This window comes from Drosophila teissieri, chromosome 4 (assembly GCF_016746235.2).
Source record: "Drosophila teissieri strain GT53w chromosome 4, Prin_Dtei_1.1, whole genome shotgun sequence".
In the NCBI taxonomy this organism is placed as follows: Eukaryota; Metazoa; Arthropoda; class Insecta; order Diptera; family Drosophilidae; genus Drosophila; species Drosophila teissieri.
In genome coordinates, this window is record NC_053033.1 from 1,326,615 (window position 1) to 1,349,947 (window position 23,333).

General features: G+C 33.8%; 4 protein-coding genes across 14 annotated transcripts in view; 2 read left to right on the forward strand and 2 right to left on the reverse strand.

Annotated features, from left to right (window-relative positions):
* Positions 1 to 1,307, reverse strand: part of LOC122622923 (polycomb protein PHO) — a 5,212-nt gene extending 3,905 nt beyond the window's left edge. For 2 of the 4 annotated variants that reach the window (XM_043801688.1, XM_043801689.1), the window contains exons 1-2: positions 1,057 to 1,305; positions 725 to 969 (exon numbers count right to left, since the gene is read on the reverse strand). In XM_043801688.1, coding sequence (XP_043657623.1) covers positions 725 to 851 — 127 coding nt within the window. In that variant the 5' untranslated portion in view covers positions 852 to 969; positions 1,057 to 1,305. Of the gene's footprint in view, positions 1 to 724; positions 970 to 1,056 lie in introns of all 4 variants that reach the window. The other 2 variants (XM_043801687.1, XM_043801690.1) reach the window with 2 other exon arrangements.
* LOC122622922 (kinesin-like protein KIF17) overlaps positions 1 to 10,208 on the forward strand; it is a 22,290-nt gene extending 12,082 nt beyond the window's left edge. The window contains exon 6 of the mRNA XM_043801683.1: positions 10,033 to 10,208. Within this exon, the coding sequence (XP_043657618.1) occupies positions 10,033 to 10,041 (9 nt within the window). The 3' untranslated portion in view covers positions 10,042 to 10,208. The remainder of the gene's footprint in view (positions 1 to 10,032) is intronic.
* Positions 8,276 to 17,325, forward strand: LOC122622920. 7 transcript variants are annotated; one of them, XM_043801678.1, is made up of 10 exons: positions 8,276 to 8,302; positions 11,465 to 11,557; positions 11,680 to 11,825; positions 12,321 to 12,481; positions 13,345 to 13,989; positions 14,189 to 14,316; positions 14,375 to 14,860; positions 16,829 to 16,971; positions 17,030 to 17,111; positions 17,203 to 17,325. In XM_043801678.1, the coding sequence occupies exons 1-10, from the start codon at positions 8,291 to 8,293 to the stop codon at positions 17,263 to 17,265; spliced, it is 1,959 nt and encodes a 652-aa protein (XP_043657613.1). In that variant the 5' UTR covers positions 8,276 to 8,290; the 3' UTR covers positions 17,266 to 17,325. The 7 variants fall into 7 exon arrangements, 6 of the variants coding, with proteins under 6 accessions (XP_043657613.1, XP_043657614.1, XP_043657612.1 ...); XM_043801679.1 differs by having other exon boundaries at positions 11,465 to 11,515; XR_006326363.1 differs by lacking the exons at positions 8,276 to 8,302; positions 17,203 to 17,325 and adding exons at positions 10,077 to 10,208; positions 15,060 to 15,112 and having other exon boundaries at positions 17,030 to 17,109.
* Positions 17,256 to 22,204, reverse strand: LOC122622924 (phosphatidylinositol 5-phosphate 4-kinase type-2 beta). Of its 2 annotated transcripts, none has more exons than XM_043801692.1 (10): positions 22,056 to 22,204; positions 21,673 to 21,830; positions 21,518 to 21,615; positions 21,191 to 21,440; positions 21,006 to 21,136; positions 20,774 to 20,942; positions 18,900 to 19,051; positions 18,752 to 18,846; positions 17,513 to 17,577; positions 17,256 to 17,460 (listed from the first exon to the last, which is right to left on the reverse strand). In XM_043801692.1, the coding sequence occupies exons 2-10, from the start codon at positions 21,808 to 21,810 to the stop codon at positions 17,344 to 17,346; spliced, it is 1,215 nt and encodes a 404-aa protein (XP_043657627.1). In that variant the 5' UTR covers positions 21,811 to 21,830; positions 22,056 to 22,204; the 3' UTR covers positions 17,256 to 17,343. The 2 variants fall into 2 exon arrangements, with proteins under 2 accessions (XP_043657627.1, XP_043657628.1); XM_043801693.1 differs by having other exon boundaries at positions 22,105 to 22,122.
* Positions 22,205 to 23,333: the final 1,129 nt, after the last annotated feature.

Sequence of the window (23,333 nt, forward strand, 5' to 3'; positions counted from 1 at the left end):
CAAGTTATGATGTCAGCGGCGATATGACTTACAGGACCCATGTAAAATTGGTTGAAATACAATTTTCACTTATTAAAATAATTGCCTTCATATCCCTACTAAACGACTGCAAAAGACATTTTTTTCAGTTTACCAAGAGCGCACTTGTGGCAACACCATCATTGAACTGGAACGTCTACGGACACTCAACTAACGCTTAGATGGGTACCCTGCATGATGATATTTAGTTTTTTTGATGCGCAAGCTCTCGTTAACCATTAGGGTTTGGCGCCAAAAGCCAAAACAAAATCAAAGAAAACAGTGCCCGAGACTCTATGTCTGTTTATACGGAGACAGTTAAACGGAAATGGGCAGAAGAATTCGACTAGTGATCCTGATCAAAAAAAATATATTTACTTTCTAGGGTCAGGCACGCTTTTCATACGTTTTACCTACTTTCCAACGAGTCTAATTTAAAATTTTACTCTACAAGTAACGGGTACAACACGTTAGTATTTGTATGAGTTATGCTTTATGAAACAGTGTGTTGCTGTTACAGAATGTATATGTGTACATCTATATACATATCTATAAATATATATATGTTTTATACATATGTATATATATATATATATATATATATATATATATAAACATATATATATGTTTTATACATATGTATATATATAGAAATGCAAATACATATATATGTATATGTATCCATGCTTGAAAAAGCCAAACTTACCATTGCTTATACCGTGGTCATTTAATTTCTGATTGCATCCTGCGTTGCCCATATCTTCATCGTACTGTTCACTTTCAAGAAGAATTCCAAAACGTTCATATGCCATATTTACAATACTATAATCCATTAATATATGAATTTATAGGTAGTATTAAAGCATTTCATATGCAAACATAAATGCAGGCACATGTGTTAGGTAAGATTTATATGTTTCCTGAGCGTTGCATTCCCTGAGGATATTATATCTGAAAGGACAGCATTTTTGCAGCCATTAGTGCATATTTAGGTAAAAAAAAGACAATAATGTAATATCATGATTGATTGATACTTACACACTTCCACAGAAATAATAGTTGTCATTTTGAAGTAGAGAACATAATATACAGCATTAAAGATGCCGAACGGTTCTCGAAGAAAATACAGTGAATATGTAACAAAAATATGGTTGAAATAGTACGAAACTGTTAAACGCCCTATAAATTTATTGATTATCTAAATTTTTCACAAAAAACAAAATAAAACAAAATAATGCAAATAATTTTTTAAAACCCTATACCAAATGACTCAAAATAGTGAAAAAGTATTCTGGTTGTTTGGCATGGGTATTCGATGACCAAATGTTTGGATTGGAGCGATATACTAAACCATAGTATTTTTTGGAATGCAGTAATATAACTTGATTCCACGTCGACTGGCTTCTACAATATAAAAAGAGCAAATTTGTTGCCAGCACGACTCCGACATACATATCTTAAAATAAATAAGCAATACGTCGAGTTCAATGAAAACCAACATTTTGTTTATTGATATGAATGTAAATTTTCCTTTACATATTTCAGATTGAATAGGAGAAGAAAACCCTTGCATTAAGCCAATCGATTTATTAAGAACCATCCAAAAATGTTTTCTTATTTCGTTTATTAATAATAGGGTTAAGAAAAGTTTTTTATCATGCAAATTCTTTCAGATTTTGTTAAATATACTGCTTGTGTCATTTATTAATCGGTGTACATTGTGTATTTCGAAAATATGGAATTGGAATTAGTAGCATCATTTTAGAAACCGTGCAATCGTGCTATAACCAACATTAACAAACCAACGGTAACAAAGTAAACTGAGATCCATAAGATAATTAAAATTGTGACAGTTTAATTTGACATGTTCAATTGCAAAAAAACATAAACTTTGAAAGGCAATTTTTTCATAAATTCCACATATGTATATCGTATCGTATATGTATCGAAAAACATAGTTTCGACTTATCCCCGAAGACACACGATCGTTAAAATATGAGCAATCGTTTTTTTTTTTATTATTTTATAGTTAACAAATCGAGAACAATACACCTAAATGCATTATAGTATAACATGCTATAAATGCGTTTAGTAAGCTTTTTTTGTTGAAAATATTTTATCCCTTGTTTTGCGGAAAAGAATAATTAGAATAATTATTTTTTCAACTCGTTATTTAACGAATTTAAAACATCTGTAACAACTGTATTTACCAAATAAACATCAATGATTTCCCTTGAATATAAATTTATTTATTTATTATTTTGGAGATTTGGAGGAAATGAATAGATTTTTTATAATTTGATTTTATTCGTAATATATAAAAGTCTTCATGCATGCTAATGGAGTCTTATTTATTATGATGATGCATAAGTTATTTTATGTTGAGTATCCGCTAGTGCTTGTGCATGCACGCATTACATATAGTTATTATTAAAGTTATAGTGCATGCACTGTCAAAGAATGGTCATATAACTATTTAATTTTTTTTAGGAATGTCGGATACACTGTAAAAGAGGTAGCTGTAAACAGAAAAATGGATGTTTTTATTGCGTGGGATCAGACTTCGATGTTTCACTACAATTTATGAAAAGCATCATATCTTGTGCTCTGCTTTATCAACGAAAAAGCGCGCTGAAGACAACCCAAAGCCATAGACCTAAGGCTGTACTTCGGTGAAAATTAGTTGTCTAGTGCATGAGCTATAATAATGTTATATTATATGGATTTGGTTACAATTATGCAGAAGGCATGTGTTCATGTTTCTTTGTACGATTTGCAATTGAGGTCTAGTATTCTGGCCACAAATCTTTATATAAAATAGCGGAGCAACATTTTTGGTGGCAAAATGTGGCTCTCAGTCTTAAAACATTAGTATTCAGGTGTCCAAAAAAAACTAAATACCATCCAAGAAATATATCATTTTATATATTTCTTAAGCTATCACGCACGCTGCTCTCGATAGACCACCGCGATCATCGATGGTGGCTTCGAAAGCCCATAAGTGGATATATCGATAGACTATCAATAGTTTTCAAAATGTAATCCCCACCTAATGGGAGGCTGCCGATCACTGTTCCAGACCATGTTTCGTTTAGATTCTCAGAAGAATAATAATTATACCCGTTACTCGTAGAGTAAAAGGGTATACTAGATTCGTTGAAAAGTATGTAACAGGCAGAAGGAAGCGTTTCCGACCATATAAAGTATATATATTCTTGACCAGGATCAATAGCCATGCCAATAGCCAGCCAATCTGGCCATGTCCGTCTGTCCGTCCGTCTGTCCGTCTGTCTGTCCGTCCGTATGAACGTCGAGATCTCAGGAACTATAGAAGCTAGAAAGTTGAGAGTAAGCATACAGCCTCCAGAGACATAGACGCAGCGCAAGTTTGTCGATTCATGTTGCCACGCCCACTCTAAAATTCGTTTTGGACCAAATCTTACGATTTCGTTTTTAGCTGCTCTGGTTTTCGGAAAATTTTTATACCCGTTACTCGTAGAGTAAAAGGGTATACTAGATTCGTTGAAAAGTATGTAACAGGCAGAAGGAAGCGTTTCCGACCATATAAAGTATATCAGTAGCAGAGTCGATCTGGCTATGTCCGTCTGTCCGTCCGTCCGTCTGTCCGTATGAACGTCGAGATCTCAGGAAATACAAAAGCTAGAAAGTTGAGATTAAACATACAAGCTCCAGAGACATAGACGCAGCGCAAGTTTGTTGATTCATGTTGCCACGCCCACTCTAACGCCCACAAACCGCATAAAACTGCCACGCCCACACTTTAGAAAAATGTTTTAATATTTTTTAATTTTTGTATTAAACTTGTAAATTTCTATCGATTTGCCAAAAAACTTTTTGCCACGCCCACTCTAACGCCCTCAAACCGAAAAAAACTGTCAGTGTTGAAGACTCGCCTTCGCACTTCCACTAGCTGAGTAACGGGTATCAGATAGTCGGGGAACTCGACTATAGCGTTCTCTCTTGTTTTTTATCGTTTTGCTACCGGAATGTTTCGTTTCTCATCGCTTCTTGCTGCTCAAACACCTGTTTCATTTTATTTGTCAAAATCAAACAACGTGAAAAAATACCTTTTATATTTGCAATTGCTTGTTTTGAAGCCAGGAGAAAGCAGAAATCGGAGAGCTTGAGAAAATCTAGAGGTGCCACCTTTTTCACAGTTTTAATTGCCATGTTCGTAATTACTTTTTACTGCACTTTGACCATTTAAGTAATTAAATTAAATTGCATTATTTACAAACACTATTTTTAGCCCTCCTTTTAATTAATTAATACATTCTTTTATATTTTATAAGTATTTTTACCTGCCTGTTTCGTTTCACCAACAGTATGGCAACCTTCGCGATAGCTTTTGTCGACGTTCTTATCGACCCCTTGTGATGAGGAATAAACATCAATAGACCACTGAGTAAACTATTTATATCCGTTACTCGTAGAGTATTGATGCGGATCAATAGCCGAGTCGACCCTTTGGTGATGAGGAATAAAGATCCATAGACCACTGAGTAAACTATTTATACCCGTTACTCGTAGAGCATTGATCAGTATCAATAGCCGAGTCGACCTGGCCATGTCCGTCTGTCCGCCTGTCCGTCCGATTCATGTTGCCACGCCCACTCTAACGCCCACAAACCGACCAAAACTGCAATACCCACACTTTTGAAAAATGTTTTGATATTTTTTCATTTTTATATTAGTCTTGTAAATTTCTCTCGATTTGGTTACGCCCACTCTAACGCCCACAAATCGCCCAAAGATGCCACGCCCACACTTTTGTAAAATGTTTTGATATTTTTTCATATTTTTTTTAGTAATGTGAAGTTAGTCGGCTAGACAAAAGTGCCCGTTTTACAAATCGAAAAATTCTTACGAAGTCGAAAACCGGAGCACCAATTTTCCGATTTCAATTCACAATCGTAAAGATCTTAAGAATTTGATTACCGGAGCATGCCTCATATTGTCCCATATCTGAACCACCATCGGATGTTATTTTAACCAAAGGCTTCACTGGTTCTTTTAATCTTTTATTTTTTTTTCAATTGACGAAGAGCTTATCATATTATAATCAAATAATACTTAAAGAGTATCTAGCTTTCTTTATTGAATTTCTTAAACTTAAACGCAGCAGGTTGCGTTGGTTAGCGTATTTAGTATTAGAGTATTTTCTTCTTTATTTTTGTATATTCCATCCACGTCGCACTAGCTAAGAACCGAGTATCTGATAGTCAAGGAACTTACTATATCATTCTTTCTTGCTTTAGTTCTGTTTCATGAATATCTGTATTAGAAATAGATTGTCTTGCAGTTTTATTTCTTTTTATATATGTAGATCTGAATTTCAAATGTTTATTTTACTTGCTAAAAAAGCTTTTAAATATTTTCTGAAGAAAGCTTTTACTCATTAAAAAATAAACTCAATTAGTATTCAGGTGTCCAAAAAAAACTAAATACCATCCAAGAAATATATCATTTTATATATTTCTTAAGCTATCACGCACGCTGCTCTCGATAGACCACCGCGATCATCGATGGTGGCTTCGAAAGCCCATAAGTGGATATATCGATAGACTATCAATAGTTTTCAAAATGTAATCCCCACCTAATGGGAGGCTGCCGATCACTGTTTCGTTTAGATTCTCAGAAGAATAATAATTATACCCGTTACTCGTAGAGTAAAAGGGTATACTAGATTCGTTGAAAAGTATGTAACAGGCAGAAGGAAGCGTTTCCGACCATATAAAGTATATATATTCTTGACCAGGATCAATAGCCATGCCAATAGCCAGCCAATCTGGCCATGTCCGTCTGTCCGTCCGTCTGTCCGTCTGTCTGTCCGTCCGTATGAACGTCGAGATCTCAGGAACTATAGAAGCTAGAAAGTTGAGAGTAAGCATACAGCCTCCAGAGACATAGACGCAGCGCAAGTTTGTCGATTCATGTTGCCACGCCCACTCTAACGCCCACAAACCGGCCAAAACTGCCACGCCCACACTTTTGAAAAATGTTTTCATATTTTTTCATTTTTTTATTAGTCTTGTAAATTTTTATCGATTTGCCAAAAAACTTTTAGCCACGCCCACTCTAGCGCCCAAAAACCGTCAAAATTTGGAAATCTTTCAGGTAAACGCATCTGTAGTTCCCTGAAAGAAAAAAGATCAAATGAAAAGAATTTACATGACTTATGTATAAAAATTATTGATATATACAAACCCAAATTTAAAAGTAGCTACGAAATTTCTAAGGCATCAGAAAGTACTGACGATTTTGACAATTAATATGCATTTGAAGAATTCAAATTTAGTTTTCGGCCTTGGTTATCGAAACGGATCCAAACCTATCATGCGACAGACAAACATATGACTCCTGGCCTAATGGTGCGATCTCCTTCCAGATCGCAATTTTTTTCGAATTCGTTTTGGACCAAATCTTACGATTTCGTTTTTAGCTGCTCTGGTTTTCGGAAAATTTTTATACCCGTTACTCGTAGAGTAAAAGGGTATACTAGATTCGTTGAAAAGTATGTAACAGGCAGAAGGAAGCGTTTCCGACCATATAAAGTATATCAGTAGCAGAGTCGATCTGCCTATGTCCGTCTGTCCGTCCGTCCGTCTGTCCGTATGAACGTCGAGATCTCAGGAAATACAAAAGCTAGAAAGTTGAGATTAAACATACAAGCTCCAGAGACATAGACGCAGCGCAAGTTTGTTGATTCATGTTGCCACGCCCACTCTAACGCCCACAAACCGCATAAAACTGCCACGCCCACACTTTAGAAAAATGTTTTAATATTTTTTAATTTTTGTATTAAACTTGTAAATTTCTATCGATTTGCCAAAAAAGAGAAGCAGAAATTGGAGAGCTTGAGAAAATCTATAGGTGCCACCTTTTTCACAGTTTTAATTGCCATGTTCGTAATTACTTTTTACTGCACTTTGACCATTTAAGTAATTAAATTAAATTGCATTATTTACAAACACTATTTTTAGCCCTCCTTTTAATTAATTAATACATTCTTTTATATTTTATAAGTATTTTTACCTGCCTGTTTCGTTTCACCAACAGTATGGCAACCTTCGCGATAGCTTTTGTCGACGTACTTAACGACCCCTTGTGATGAGGAATAAACATCAATAGACCACTGAGTAAACTATTTATATCCGTTACTCGTAGAGTATTGATGCGGATCAATAGCCGAGTCGACCCTTTGGTGATGAGGAATAAAGATCAATAGACCACTGAGTAAACTATTTATACCCGTTACTCGTAGAGCATTGATCAGTATCAATAGCCGAGTCGACCTGGCCATGTCCGTCTGTCCGCCTGTCCGTCCGATTCATGTTGCCACGCCCACTCTAACGCCCACAAACCGACCAAAACTGCAATACCCACACTTTTGAAAAATGTTTTGATATTTTTTCATTTTTATATTAGTCTTGTAAATTTCTCTCGATTTGGTTACGCCCACTCTAACGCCCACAAATCGCCCAAAGATGCCACGCCCACACTTTTGTAAAATGTTTTGATATTTTTTCATATTTTTTTTAGTAATGTGAAGTTAGTCGGCTAGACAAAAGTGCCCGTTTTACAAATCGAAAAATTCTTACGAAGTCGAAAACCGGAGCACCAATTTTCCGATTTCAATTCACAATCGTAAAGATCTTAAGAATTTGATTACCGGAGCATGCCTCATATTGTCCCATATCTGAACCACCATCGGATGTTATTTTAACCAAAGGCTTCACTGGTTCTTTTAATCTTTTATTTTTTTTTCAATTGACGAAGAGCTTATCATATTATAATCAAATAATACTTAAAGAGTATCTAGCTTTCTTTATTGAATTTCTTAAACTTAAACGCAGCAGGTTGCGTTGGTTAGCGTATTTAGTATTAGAGTATTTTCTTCTTTATTTTTGTATATTCCATCCACGTCGCACTAGCTAAGAACCGAGTATCTGATAGTCAAGGAACTTACTATATCATTCTTTCTTGCTTTAGTTCTGTTTCATGAATATCTGTATTAGAAATAGATTGTCTTGCAGTTTTATTTCTTTTTATATATGTATATCTGAATTTCAAATGTTTATTTTACTTGCTAAAAAAGCTTTTAAATATTTTCTGAAGAAAGCTTTTACTCATTAAAAAATAAACTCAATTTTGAACATTGTATCTACATGCACACAATCTGACAGCTCTAAGAATCTTGTCGAGTATACATAAAAACAGTCGGGCTTCAACTTCCGAACGTTAATAGTTAATGATAAAACAGGTCTGATTTTAGAAACCTTTAGTTTAAGCATAAGTAGAATTGGTTAATATACATATTATACATATAATGTACATATTATCAATTTGTGAAACAATCATCGATGACATACTTGGATGCAAACTCTTATATATTTTGTGGATCATTTAAAAATACGTATAAAGTTATACATTTTATGCATACATAACTGCACAAAACGATGCCGAAGACTCGTTGAGTGTGTATTCATATATACACTAAAAAGCATGAACTCGTAGAAAAGCTTTTAAATTATATAAATATCCTAGGTAGATTTCTGCCATAGGTATCATAAATAAAGTTTCTATTTTTCCCAAAAGTTGATATTCACTAAGAGCTACGTGTTCTTCTAAATAATACAAATTTGAATAAAAAGGTAGGAGTTTAGTTTTTCGAGCAATCGCGAACAGTTTTTGATAGTATCCTAGTAAGGTGGATTGTATATTTTTCGGATAGGTTTGTAAGATATTTAATCTAAACAAATAAAATCGCATATTTTCTATTAGTTTTTAATGTGTTGTATTTACCCATATTTCACGTGAAAACATTTGAATATGCCTTCAATGACATAAAGCAAAAATTTCTAGCCCCAAGTGATTTCATAGGAATATGGTTTCTTTAATCTGTGCTTCTGCTAAACTACTGGTTCTTCAAGAGTGGTAGACAAAAATTATGTTATATCATTTTATAAAATTGGTACAAATCGTGTTTTTTATCGCAGCAATTTCATCGAATGAGCTATCAAGCCGTACTTTTAATAAGAGTTTTTTATTTGTAGCTCTTACCAGCCCTAATTGCTTAAATCTATACTTTAAAACGTCCAACGTTTTTTCTCGGCTACCATGTATTATTATAAGTTTTGGTATGCAATGCCTGTAGTTTTTGCACTCCTTTAGATTGATGTATACTCAGATATATGTACAATATTATACCCGTTACTCGTAGAGTAAAAGGGTATACTAGATTCGTTGAAAAGTATGTAACAGGCAGAAGGAAGTGTTTCCGACTATAGAAAGTATATATATTCTTGATCAGGATCAGTAGCCGAGTCGATCCGTCTGTCCGTCCGTCTGGCCGTCTGTCCGTCTATCTGTATGAACGTCAAGATCTCAGGAACTACAAAAGCTAGAAAGTTGAGATTAAGCATACAGACTCCAGGGACATAGACGCAGCGCAAGTTTGTCGATTCATGTTGCCACGCCCACTCTAACGCCCACAAACCGCCCAAAACTGCCACGTCCACACTTTTGAAAAATGTTTCGATATTTTTTCATTTTTGTATTAGTCTTGTAAATTTCTAACGATTTGCCAAAAAACTTTTTGCCACGCCCTCTCTAACGCCCACAAACCGCCCAAAGCTGCCACGCCCACACTTTTGAAAAATGTTTTGATATTTTTTCATTTTTGTATTAGTCTTGTAAATTTCTATCGATTTGCCTAAAAACTTTTTGCCACGCCCACTCTAGCGCCCATAAACCGCCAAAAACTGTGAGTGCTGAAGACTCTTTCGCACTTTTACTAGCTAAGTAACGGGTATCAGATAGTCGGGGAACTCGACTATAGCGTTCTTTCTTGTTAATAGTGTATTTTTAAATATTTATAAATTTCAAATTCTATTTTACTATAAATCTATTTTTATAGGCAACCCTAGGACGGTTTTTTCATACCTACCGTGGCAGTCAAATAAAATAATTTAAATTACTATTTTATTTCAGAAAAGCTAACTTACTTAAGGCAGGAATTTTAATTTTACCAAGAAGCCAACCAAAGTAACATGGACACTCAGAATCCAAACAGTTCAAAAATTTCTTCCGGAAATGGATTACCCTCAAAAAAATACAAATCAAAAAGGTCAAAAACAAACGAACATGATAATCAAAATATAAATATGGTAAGATTTGTGGATTTCACATGTGAAAGTGGTGCTATTAATAGCACTGTGTTACAAAATGACACTTTTAGTAAATAACATTAAGGAAACTCTAGTAACAGTTATGTAGCACAAGTTCGTTTCAGAAGATTACCACGCCACCAAACGGGAGGAAGGGGACCGCCGACGATAGTTAAAACAAGAGAACGCTATAGTCCAGTTCTCCGACTATCTGATACCCGTTACTCAGCTAGTGGAAGTGCGAAGAGAAATTAAAACACTGACCGTTTTTGGCGGCTTGTGGGCGTGGCAAAAAGTTTTTTTGGTAAATCGATAGAAATTTACAAGTCTAATACAAAACTGAAAAAATATCAAAACATTTTTCAAAAGTGTGGGCGTGGCAGTTTTTGGGCGGGTTGTGGGCGTTAGAGTGGGCGTGGCAAAAAGTTTTTTGGCAAATCGATAGAAATTTACAAATCTTATACAAAAATGCAAAAATATCAAAATATCAGGAGCAATAGCCGAGTCGATCTGGCCATGTCCGTCTGCCTGTCCGTCTGTCTGTCAGGAACTGACAGTCAGGAACTATAAAAGCTAGAAAATGAAGAATAGGCATACAGACTCCAGGGACATAGACGCAGCGAAAGTTTGTCGATTCATGTTGCCACGCCTACTGTAACGCCCACAAACCGCCCAAAACTGCCATGCCCATACTTTTCACAAATATTTTGAAATTTTTTCACATTTTTGTTCGTCTTGTAAATTTAACTCTATATACCAAAAATCTTTTTACCACGCCCACTCTAACGCCCACAAAGCGCCAAAAACGGTCAGTGTTGTAATTTCTCTTCGCACTTTTACTAGCTGAGTAACGGGTATCAGAAAGTCGGGGAACCCGACTAAAGCGTTCTCTCTTGTTTTATTATATAATTCGCTAATTTTAAACAATCGCAAATTACAAAACCCACCTCCATTACCGTAAATTTTTTAATAAAACAATATTTAAAGGCGTGCTATGGACTGTGACCACAGGAAGTCGTGAGCAATAAAGGAACTCCGTTAAGGGCGCTAGTGTAAAAGTAGGAGTATTGCCAGTTTCATATTACCATCTTACTCGCGCTCTCCGTACCCGAGTATATTGTATCTTGGGTATATTGTAAAGTAGAACCCTCACTCATTGTAAAAATAATCATTATTGTATCATACAAATATCTCCGTACTATGCATAAATCCTTACCAATTTATATGGTTTTAATTACAATTTTTATATTTTCTAGAAAAAAAGTTTTTCAAAATTCGATGATCTGCAAAAACGTAATGTTATTCATGTACGTTCACAAGATTCTAAAAAAGCACAATCACTTTTTCGAGTAAGCTAAGTATCATGAAGATAACGCATTACATTTACAAAATAACGAAAGGTCGTAAATTTTTTATATATTCTATTTTTATTAATTTCTGCTTTAATATTTAATTGAATTCATTTTACCAGTCTACAATTACTGAGAAGCTAGAAATCTGTCACCAATGCAAGAAACCCGTATACAAAATGGAAGAGGTCATTCTTAGGTTGAAGACAGAAACGACTATTTTTCATAAGACGTGCTTACGTTGCAACGACTGCGGCAAACACCTTAAGTGAGTACCGAAAATAATTTGTATTAATAAATATTAAGCACACATTGTTGTGCCAATAAAAAACAAATACAGTCTTAACTTAGTAACGATAGGTAGTTATTCCCGATGAGTTACCGATTGAAGCACGCTGAAGTATACTTTTGCGACCCTTTACAGTATTTATATATAATATTTAAAATCGATATAGTTTGTATGTCCATATAAACGCCGAGATTAATAAGTTCTGGTCCTATTTTTATCGATCCTATGGGTTCTAAATTAGCAATAGATACAAAACTGAGAGATTAGTTTGAGAAGATATGGAAGAACAACGACCACATGCCATCGACATCGCATATTTTAAACCAAAATAACTATGAAATGAGCACCTATAATTTTTTTTTGTCACGCTGAGAAAGAATACTTTTTTTCCAATATGATTTGCAAGTTCTATAAGCAATCTAACACTTTTAAATGGTTTTCTGATTTACCTTTTTTTATTGTAATAACCCTCAGATTTGATAGCTATAATGTTCATGATGGAAGTCTATATTGCTCTATGCACTTTAAATTAATCTTCGCCCCGAAAGTAGTTTACGAAGAATTTACGCCACGAAAACCAGAACTCATAATAAGAGAGAATCAACCAATTATATTACCGCCGGATGTTGCTAGAGGTAAGATTAATTCTTAAACAGAGTTTTCCTTAGATACTGGCTATTTTTATACCCGTTACTCGTACAGTAAAAGGGTATACTAGATTCGTTGAAAAGTATGTAACAGGCAGAAGGAAGCGTTTCCGACCATATAACGTATATATGTATGTATATTCTTGATCAGGATAAATTTTTCCGTCCGTATGCACGTCGAGATCTCAGGAACTATAAAAGATACAGATTAGGCATGCACAGTCCACAAACATAGACGCAGTGAAGTTCAATCTATGTTACCACGCCCACAATCCGGCCAAATAAATTTTTCCGTCCCTATGCACGTCGAGATCTCAGGAACTATAAAAGCTAGAGATTAGGCATGCCAGAGTCCACAAACATAGACGCAGCGAAGTTTAATCCATGTTACCACGCCCACAATCCGGCCAAAACTGCCACGCCCACACTTTTGGAAAATGTTTTGATTTTTTTCTTGTCTTGTAAATTTCTATCGATTTGTCAGAGTAGGTCTTTAAATTTCTAGCGGTATGCCAAACATTTTTTAACAACGCCCCTTTAAACGCCCATACCCGAGCACACACTTTTCACATTTTTTAACATTTTACTACTTTTTAGCCAATTTCTTTCGATATGTCAAAAAAATATCAGGTCTCTGATAGCCGAGGAACTCGACCATATCGTTCTTTCTTGTTTTGAAATTAGCTTTCTTGGCAATTTTTGTCGATCCTCCAAAAGCCCACAGGCTGAGTAACGGGTATCTGATAGTCCGGGTATCTTAAAATCTATGGTACTTTCTTCTTTTGGTGAATTTGCAGAAATAATAAATAAACAAGCAGAATGAAAATATAATCAAATATTACCTATTTTAGCATCCGATAAACCGAGTCTTGGTCTCGACGAGCTTCAACAACTAAATCTTCGCTCAAAATTTAAAGTTTTCGAAAATGGCTTTAAGGAACATAATAATTTAGTAGAACATCAAGATACTGCTTTTGCGCATAAGAAGTCAATACAGTCTACACTTACTAAGCTTCATAAGCTAGGGATACCTTATTCAGAACTACAAAAATTAGATGATAATAACAACAGTGACAATAATAATGAAACAACTGATGACGAAAGCGACGTGAATCTTATGTGCTCAAAAAAGGACTTGAAAAGAGAAACCCCCGTAGGCTTGGGGGAAGCAATGAATGATATAAGATCTAAGTTTGAGCAAGGTGACTTAATGGCAAAGGAAGGGCGCCGCGAGGAAAGAAAACAAGAAATACAAAATATACGCTCTCGATTGTTTCTGGGTAAACAAGCAAAAATAAAAGAAATGTATAAATTAGCTGTTGCTGAATCAGAACTGGCCGTTACATCTGTTGGTAAAACCGCAGATATTCTTGTCATTAAGCCCACTCAGGAAATAAAGAACCGATTTGAAAATGGTGAAGTTTTTAAAGATAGTAAAATTCCATCGAGCGAAGTAAGTTTTAGTATTCATGCGGATGCGGATGTATTCGAGTCTGGTAAGGGTATAAAACATCAAGCTTCGTAAAACAGCACAGTTAATTGACAGTTAGGCGTAAGCAAGTGCACATTTTGTGTTTTTTATTTTTATATTGGATCTTGTGTGCTTTTTTACGAACCCCGTTTTAAGTAAAGTATATCTTAAAATTAATAATAGCTTTGCCTAACATACGTATGCCCTTTTTTTTATACATTTAGGAATAAGCAAAGCATCAAGAAATATCTTTATGGAGCTAGATGCAAATATAATTTCGGGTTTGAGCAGTGATGCGCAATATACCCTTCCCGATAAGAAAAATCGGGTACGTAATCAAAAAGGGCAGGAGGTGAGTCCATGATAAAAAAGTAAGATCGTTTTTTTATTTATTTACCTAAAAAATACAGAATACCGATGTTGACGTTATCAAATCCGACTCAAAACCAGAAGAAGTTAAGGTCGCCACTGAAGAGTTGTCCCAAAAATTTAAATTCTTCGAAACGTATTCTCCAGCCGAAAATAAGAAAAAAATATTTCGCATGACACCACCACGTGAGGGCGTTGAAAAGTTGCCAACTCCTGACTCAGATCCGAATCGTACAATTAACACAAATTTATACAATGATAACATTTTGCAGACAACAAAAACAATGTCCACTATTTTGAATAAGTTTCGCGAGATGGAAGAACAAAAAATGAGTGATAAACACAAGGAAAACACACCAAAGCCATTGAAGTGTTTTACTCCACCACCTGAAATTTCACGCCATTTTATTACATCAGATACTGAGGATGAAAGCGAAAGTGACTATGAACAGAATAGTGAAGGCGACGAAAAGGGGTCTGAAATTGGTCCTTCTAACTTTTGTAACAACGATAATGCGCTTCACGAGGTAAGACTTTTTGAAACTTCAATTAGTGAAGTGCTTATAGTCGAGGTACTCGTCACTCAATTTGTCCCCATTTGAAAATGCAACATCAGCTGATACCTTATATACTGTAATACAATACCTCTTCTCATTAATCTTATTCACACTAGCGATAACCAAAGATTTTTAACTGAATTTTAAACGTGTAAAGTATTTATTATAGATATTCAACAGTTTCGACAGTTTTAAAGCTTTCCCAGAAGTCAGTCAATATATGTAAGTCAGACCGAGCCGGAACGGACAATCATATAGTTCCTCGACTATCAGATACCCGTTAATCTGCTAGTGCGAAGAGATTGATTAAAATGTTCCAAATGTGTGGATTTGTGAAATAGAACATTTTGTTCTCTTTCAGAGTGTATGGTGATATAAGTCAGACGTTTGCAACACTTTAAAAAAGACATGTGCAAACATAAATTATATATTCTTGGTCGTTTTTTGATTGTAAAGAATTCTTGTGCGGAATACATAAAGCAAAAGAATATTACTGCAAGGGAATATAAACTTAGAAATAGAACATTTTGTTCTCTTTCAGAGTGTATGGTGATATAAGTCAGACGTTTGCAACACTTTAAAAAAGACATGTGCAAACATAAATTATATATTCTTGGTCGTTTTTTGATTGTAAAGAATTCTTGTGCGGAATACATAAAGCAAAAGAATATTACTGCAAGGGAATATAAACTAAGGCATGCCGAGGCTAGCTTTCTTTCTTGTTCAAAAAGAAGTTTAATTTTTTCGGGATTGGCTAAGAATCGGAAGCAACGTTCAGTACAGCTATACAAAAATATGTATGACAATGTTTTTCAGTCACCTTCAGTTTGGCTGAGAACCACAAGCAAAGATATACCACTCATAAAACCGGTTAATCGCCACATGAATAATAGTACGATGGAAATGGTGATGAGTACTTCCTACCTAAAATAGAATATATCTAAGAGACGACGCAAAAAGAGCTTTAAAAGATTTGCAAAAAGTATTTAACAGGTTAGACTAAATACATTTTTGATCAGAATCACTAGTCACGTCAATCTAGTACCGTCCTTTTGAGTGTTTTGAAAAATTGACAGTAAATTTGCCTGCCTTCGATATGGATGAAGTATTTGTAATCAATAATACATATTTTGATAAGCTTGACTATCAGATACCCGTTACTGAGCTAATGGGCGTGCAAACGGGAAAGTTCCACATTCGTTAGGCAATCGATAAAAATCGGCAAAAAAAAATCCAATTGGGCGTGACAGTATCGGGCGGTTTGTGGACATGTCCAAAATTGTTTGGCATATCGAATGAAAGTGCCAAGACAAATAATAAAATGAACAAAAATTCAATACATTTTCCAAAAGTGTGGGCGTAACAATTCGTAGGCGTTGAAATAGCCTTGGCCACATTAGAAAACATGATTATGTCTCTGGAAATCAGCATTCTTAGTCTCAAAATTTTAGCTTTTAGATCGTTCATACGGACATGGCCAGATCGAATCGGCTATTAATTCTGATCAATAATACATTCATATTTTATAGGGTCGGAAACGCTTCCTCCTACCTGTTAAATACTTTTTAACGAATCTACTTACCCTTTTCATACACGAGTAACGAGTAATTGTGCTTTGACCACATGCTGTGAAATTTTCAATTATTTATTTATACCATGAGCACTAAGATTCTAGTGACTACTAAGCGCAATTTTGTATTAACACGTTGCCACGGCCATTAGAAAGTTAAGCTCTGTGTGGCACTCACATACTTACGATTTTAAATCGAAACCTGAAACTTTAACTAAAAGTCACGCCCAAAATTTGTTTGTAAAAGTTTTAAGGTAAGCTTTGGAAAAAGTTTCTTCAAAGTTAAAGTTTATGTATTTTTTTATTGTTATCTTCTATGTTTTATTGCTTTAAGTTACTAGACGTTACTACAAATATTATTATTTTAGGCGCAAAATGTTGCACGTGCTAAGCAATTGAGAGCGAAATTTGAAAAATGGCAGGATAACGAAATAGAACGAGAAATAAACGAAGGTCGCGTCGACATATATTCACAGCTTATTTCAAACGAATCTATTGAAAGTGCTAAAACGTGAGATTGAACTTATGAACCTTGACTAGTTTGCAAGATAATGAACTTTTCATTTCAGAATACGGGAACGCTTTGAAAATATGAAAAATTCGAACACGAAACAAGAGAACACATCAACAACTCAAATAAAACGCTTTGTTGTAAGTTTAGTACATTAAATATCCTTACCCATCTTACCACTTTATTCTAGTAACATCGTGATGGTCTACTAATTACGAATTATCACCAAAGGCATATTTTAAGCAATATATATGCATTCGTCCGAAAGATGATAACCTGGAAGCTTCGAAATAATATCTTATATTTTATATGTCTTATATAAATACAGTTTAGACATTTTCAATGTGGCAAATACATAATGCGTATAATACTTTATTCTATAGCTTTATCCATAAAGTCCAAGAAACGTTTGGCATATTGTTCAGGGTCACAGGTTGATATACCATCAACATTACTGCCATATTTAACGGTTTTGGCTGCTTTAGCTGCCTAAAATATATCGTTTAGATTGAAAGAATTTAATAAAATTTGTTCTAAATACCTGTTTTTTTACTCCATATTGTGTAAGAACGTCAATAATTGCAATAAAGTAAATTTCGCGTTTTTCTGCAAAACAGTTCAATATATATTTTAAGCAATGAACTACATGTAAAAATTATAAATTATCTAATTTCAATACTGATTATCCGATAAGTGACGAAACGCTATGGATAATCAAGTATGATTATCTGGACTAATAAACCGGTCATACCTTTTTTTTTGGATTACAAAGTATGCAAATGCGTTTATAAAAGCGGTTATAATAAAAAACTTTTAACTTTTTTTTATCTAAAAGAAACGTCAATAAATTTTCAAATATTAAGCCATATTAATTGCCTTGATGGGACGGAAGAATGACATACAGTAGACCAACAAATTTGGAACCATCTGGTTTAATAATTATTTCAAACGAAACGAGAGAGAATGCTATAGTCGAGTTCTCCGAATATACTTAGATGGTGGAAGTGCGAACGAGAAATTTGACCACTTTCTGAAATATCGCTAAAAATCGGTGGTAAAAAAAATAATAAAATAAAAACATATTCAAAATTTTCGAAAAGGTTGGGTGTGGCAGTTTTGGGAGGTTTGTGGGCTCTAGAGTGGGCGTGGCAAAAAGTTGTTGTCGATAGAAATTTACAAGACTAATTAAAAAATTTAAAATTTTTAATATTGTGCGGTTTGTGGGCGTCAGAGGTAGTGGCAAAAGTTGGAAATTAAATAAAAATGTTTTGTAAAGACCAAAAACATCTCAAAGAAGCTTAGTTCAATAAAATCGAGTTTTTTAATATTGTGCGGTTTGTGGGCGTCAGAGGTAGTGGCAAAAGTTGGTAATTAAATAAAAGTGTTTTGTAAAGACCAAAAACATCTCAAAGAAGCTTAGTTCAATAAAATCGAGTTTTTGGAATTTGAAAGCTGGAAATCAGCCTTAGAGTGGGCGTGGCAACATGAATCGACAAATGCGTCTATGTCTTTGGAGTGTGCATGCTTAAACTTACTAGCTTTTATAGTTCCTGAGATCTCGACGTTTATACGAACAGACAGACTGACGGACAGACGTACATGGCCAGATCGACTCGGCTATTGATCCTGATCAAGAATATATATACTCGAACTTTATATGGTCGGAAACGCTTTCTTCTGCCTGTTACATACTTTTCAACGAATCTAGTATACCCTTTACTCTACGAGTAACGGGTATAAAAATAAGGGCTAGTGGGCACAAACTTTTTACAAAATTTACCTTCAATACTCGGAATGTCATATATGTCAACTTCATAAACGACTTCTTTATACTGTGCACCTCTGGGAGAATCGGGAGGAGTGTTATACGTCCAGCTTTAACAAGAACTGCGTAAATTTAAAGTTAAAATATAATAGTTTTTATTTACCGTTCACCGCTATCGCATTCCTCGCTTTCGCTGTTCTCACTGCGACCAGCAGTTAGTATATTATCTCCCTGTAAAGCTTCCTCCTCTGCACGCACGCAGTCGTGCACGCCGACCAACAAAGAGTAATCCATAATGTGCAACCTGGTCAGAAGCTAAAATAAATTATATATCAAAATATATTTATACATAGAAAAGTACCTTGCAACATAATTATATGTTGTTATATGTTATATACCGGATATATTTGTTAGTATTTTGTTACAGTTTAGAGGTTTTTTAGATTAATTTTTAACATAATATATGATTTTCGATTACCACTTCGTATGTCGATTTTGTATTAATCAAATTTAACGAGATATGCTTGATTAGAGCGGTACGTGTTTATAATTTTCAAGACCTAAATAAGAATTTTCTGGGACACGCAAAACAGTGACCATGCAATAAAGGTCAATAAAAATGTGCCCTTATACTTACACTGGTCGGCATAAGTTTAATTTAATTTAAAAATGAGCAATATTATTAACAATAATTGCTGGGAAAATTATTCTTTAACTGCTGCTTTTAGTTATTTTGTATGTATATAATCTGTAACTCTTAGAGTGGAAATAGATATATAAAATGTGTAATACGCACAGCGACGTGTTTTCAGACTCTATAAATTAATGATATTCAGGATAAGTTGGACGTTGACATTGCATTCAAACGAACAGATAAAATATTTAGTGTCAAGGGTGGGAGTTTTCTTTATAACAAAACAATTTTTGTAACTATTTTTCGCATTGAAGAAATGTAATTTTTCAAAAAATTAAAAAAAAAAATGTTTTTGGTATTCCGACAGAAATTGGCAAGTCTATAAAACAAAAAAACATTTTTCAAAATGGCAGACGTGACCGGAACCATCTGATTTAATAATTATTTCAAACGAAACAAGAGAGAATGCTTTAGTCGAGTTCCCCGAATATACTTAGATGGTGGAATTGCGAACGAGAAATTTGACCACATTCTGGAATATCGGTAGAAATTGGAAAAAAAAAAAATAATAAAATAAAAACATGTTACAAATTTTCGAAAAGGTTGGGTGTGGCAGTTTTTCTCTCCCTGTTACATAATTTTCAACGAATGTGTACCCCTTTAGTCTACGGGAAACGGGTATAAAAACCAAATATTTTATCGGCGAGTGCATTTTAATTTAAAACAAAATTACGTTGGATTTACCTTATTGTAAATATTTCCTTAAATGAAGTTCATGAAATTGTTAAGACTTGAGCAAGAATTGTTACTATATAAAGGCCAGTGTCAAAGTAAATATCGAAACAAATAGTTTAAACACATAGATACGGACTGGTAATAGGTGTATAACTTCTTTGTTAGGACATTAAATCTATACCACTTATACTTTTACGAAATTAAGCATTTTAGAAAAGGTTTTTAACTGAATTGTCAGATTGCTTACACGCATGAATCTTTGTTATATACTTGTCCCATTTTTATAAAGTCTAATTCACAAAAACTATTCTATACCCTTTACTCGTAGAGACGCTATGAAGTATATATTCTTGATCTGGCTTTCTAGTAGTTGCAGACCTACAAGAATGCAAAATATGCAGATTTATGCAGATGTAAATATAAAGATGTTGGTGCGAGTTCGTTTTAATGGTTGCAACGCTTACTCCAACACCCACAAACAATAACTCTCAAGCACACACTTTTGAATAACCGTCGCACGCAAAATTCTTGCTTTAGCTTGGCTTCTTCTCCTCTCACCTAAAAGCCCTTAACATTATGGATTATATTATATATTTCATGTTTTATGTTTTGTTTAAATTCCCAATTCAAACAAGTGTTATAAAAATAAATGAAAAATATTTACTTACATCCACATCATTGCTTAGGGTATTCATAAGCTTGTTCTTAGCTTCTTTTCCAATGTCTAATTTAACTTTTTGTTTTATAAAATCATTGTCTTTGAAAGTCGGCAAAATTTTTTCGAGTTCCTTTTCTGATGCTTCCCGATCAACGGTGCTACCTTTTAAATCAAACTTTCTATCAAATAAACAAAGGTTATACTATACATATAGGCGGTGTGACTTTCAACATATTTCATACTTGTGTATTGTCAAGTGGGAGCTAAAAACATTCCTCATGACGACGAAGTAATATTGCACACTTTCTACAGTGATACGATACATTCCTAAATATTGCGGCAACAGCGTTTTTCCATGTCTTTCCACAACGTACTAAAAATTAAGATAACGGATTGATTAAAATCAATTAAATTATACTTTACTCACCGGGTGGTATTGCTTTAAAAACGCGTGCATTCGTTCAATTTCTTCCGATGTCAAACTTTTTATAATAAAAAACCTATCATAACTCTGATAAAATTGTGCTCCTGATTTTCCAGACGAATCAATTTGAATAGGTTGGGATCGAGTTAAGGACTCGCGGTAGTCCACATCATCAACTCCAAATCTTTCACGCAAATTTCGAAACACAAGAGGACAATATTCCTTGACTTTGAAATGTGACGGCATGTTTTCTCTGTAATGGTAATGATAAAAGATAAATACCGACAACATTCGAGAATATCTGAAATACTATTTTTTTTTGTTGCTTACTTATTAAATAGATGATTATCCACCTTAATTTTAGAATAAGCACGAAAATCGTCTGGCAAAAGCATTACAGGTATGTTTACGTGACTTAATTCATTAATCTGGAAATATTTCAAATTAGCTTATCTTTGTTTTTTAGGTAAATTTTCGTTACATACAGTGTGATTTATTCCCCACATGAACACACTTAAAATTGGTTCATTGGCTCTAAATAACTTAACCTTTTGATGCTTAACCCTGAAGTGCTTCTTTTTTAAAATCCGGGGCTGGGATGTCGATGAGATTTTTTTTTCCATATTTTTGCTGGCTAATATGACTAAAAACAAAAAAAAATGGATTACATTACCAGACATATTAAGCAAAATTAAAGTAAGGCTGAGGAACCATTCCAATGCTTTAACTTTTAATAATACATGTAGCATTGAAAGTATATATTATCTTAAATATAAATACACATAGAACACCAAAATTAATTAAAACAATATATTCAGTTGCACGTAAATTGTTTACTAGTTTACATTAAATAGAAGTTTGTAATTACATTTTATTGATTATTTAAAACAACACAGCGTTCATAATATATATATTACGTTTACTTTGGGGATATGCTTATTGTATTTAATTGTACAAAAGTTTAATATACTATTCTCTCGCAGACTTATGAATAGACAACTTTATAGTTTACATAAATTTATAAAATGAAAAACTTTATCGATAAATTCTAAGATGTATTTCTTATTTGTTATATCGGTGTAAGATACAGTGTTTCCACCTAATAAGTGTTATGATTTTACAAACATTAAATATATTCATATTTTCTAAGCTGTATGTATAATGCTTCTAAACATTTTTTAATATTAGAGGCAAGCTGAAACTAAAAAAACAAAAAATTAATGAAAATGTATAAAAAAAAATTTCAGAAGTGTTGTTGTTTTTAAATTTAATTTATTTCAATTAAATAGAAGTTAAATTTGGGCAAATAAATAATTTAATGAACAAAATTCGAAATATGGGCGTTTTTCGGGTGTTAGAATGGGCGAGGCCAAAATGTTTTTGGAACACCGATAGAAATTGGCAAGCCAAAAAATAAAAGGAAAGGAAACAAAACATATTTTTTTAAATGTAGGCGTGTGGGATTTTTGGGTATTTTGTGGGTGTTAGAGTGGGCGTGGGAACATGTGAAAAAAAAGTGCACTGCGTCTATGTCTTTGGAATCTGCATGCTTAATATCAACTTTATAACGTTATAGTTCCTAAGATTCGTACAGCCATACAGTCAGACGGACATGGGCAAATAGACTCCTGATCAAGAATATATAGATAATTTATAGGTTCGGAAACACTTCCATCTACATTACATTCGTTTCAAAGAATTTAGTATAACCTTTTACTCTGCGAATAAGGGGTATAAAAACGTTTTAATGCTTTTTAATTCTCTTTTCCGTGTCGATTACTCTAACAAGCATAAACATTTTGATTGAATTTCTCAGTCAATATGGCAAAGACTAAATTTGACTGACTAACCTTATGTATTAAAAATCGTAATTTTTTAAAGTTATTAGAATGTAAACGCATGCTTCAATATGAATACAAACGTTAATGTGAAGCAGAAATGTGAGTCCATCGAAGTTCTCTTTTCAATATGCTGACATATGTACTTATGTCCAGAAAATAATTGAAATAATAGAAAAATAAATTATAACTTTATTGTTTTTCAATAAAATAAACTTATTATGTATATATCTCGTTTTGTTTCGTATATATATACTTCCCTTGCATATGAGACTTCGTTTCATATTATCTACCATTACCTGCCGGTA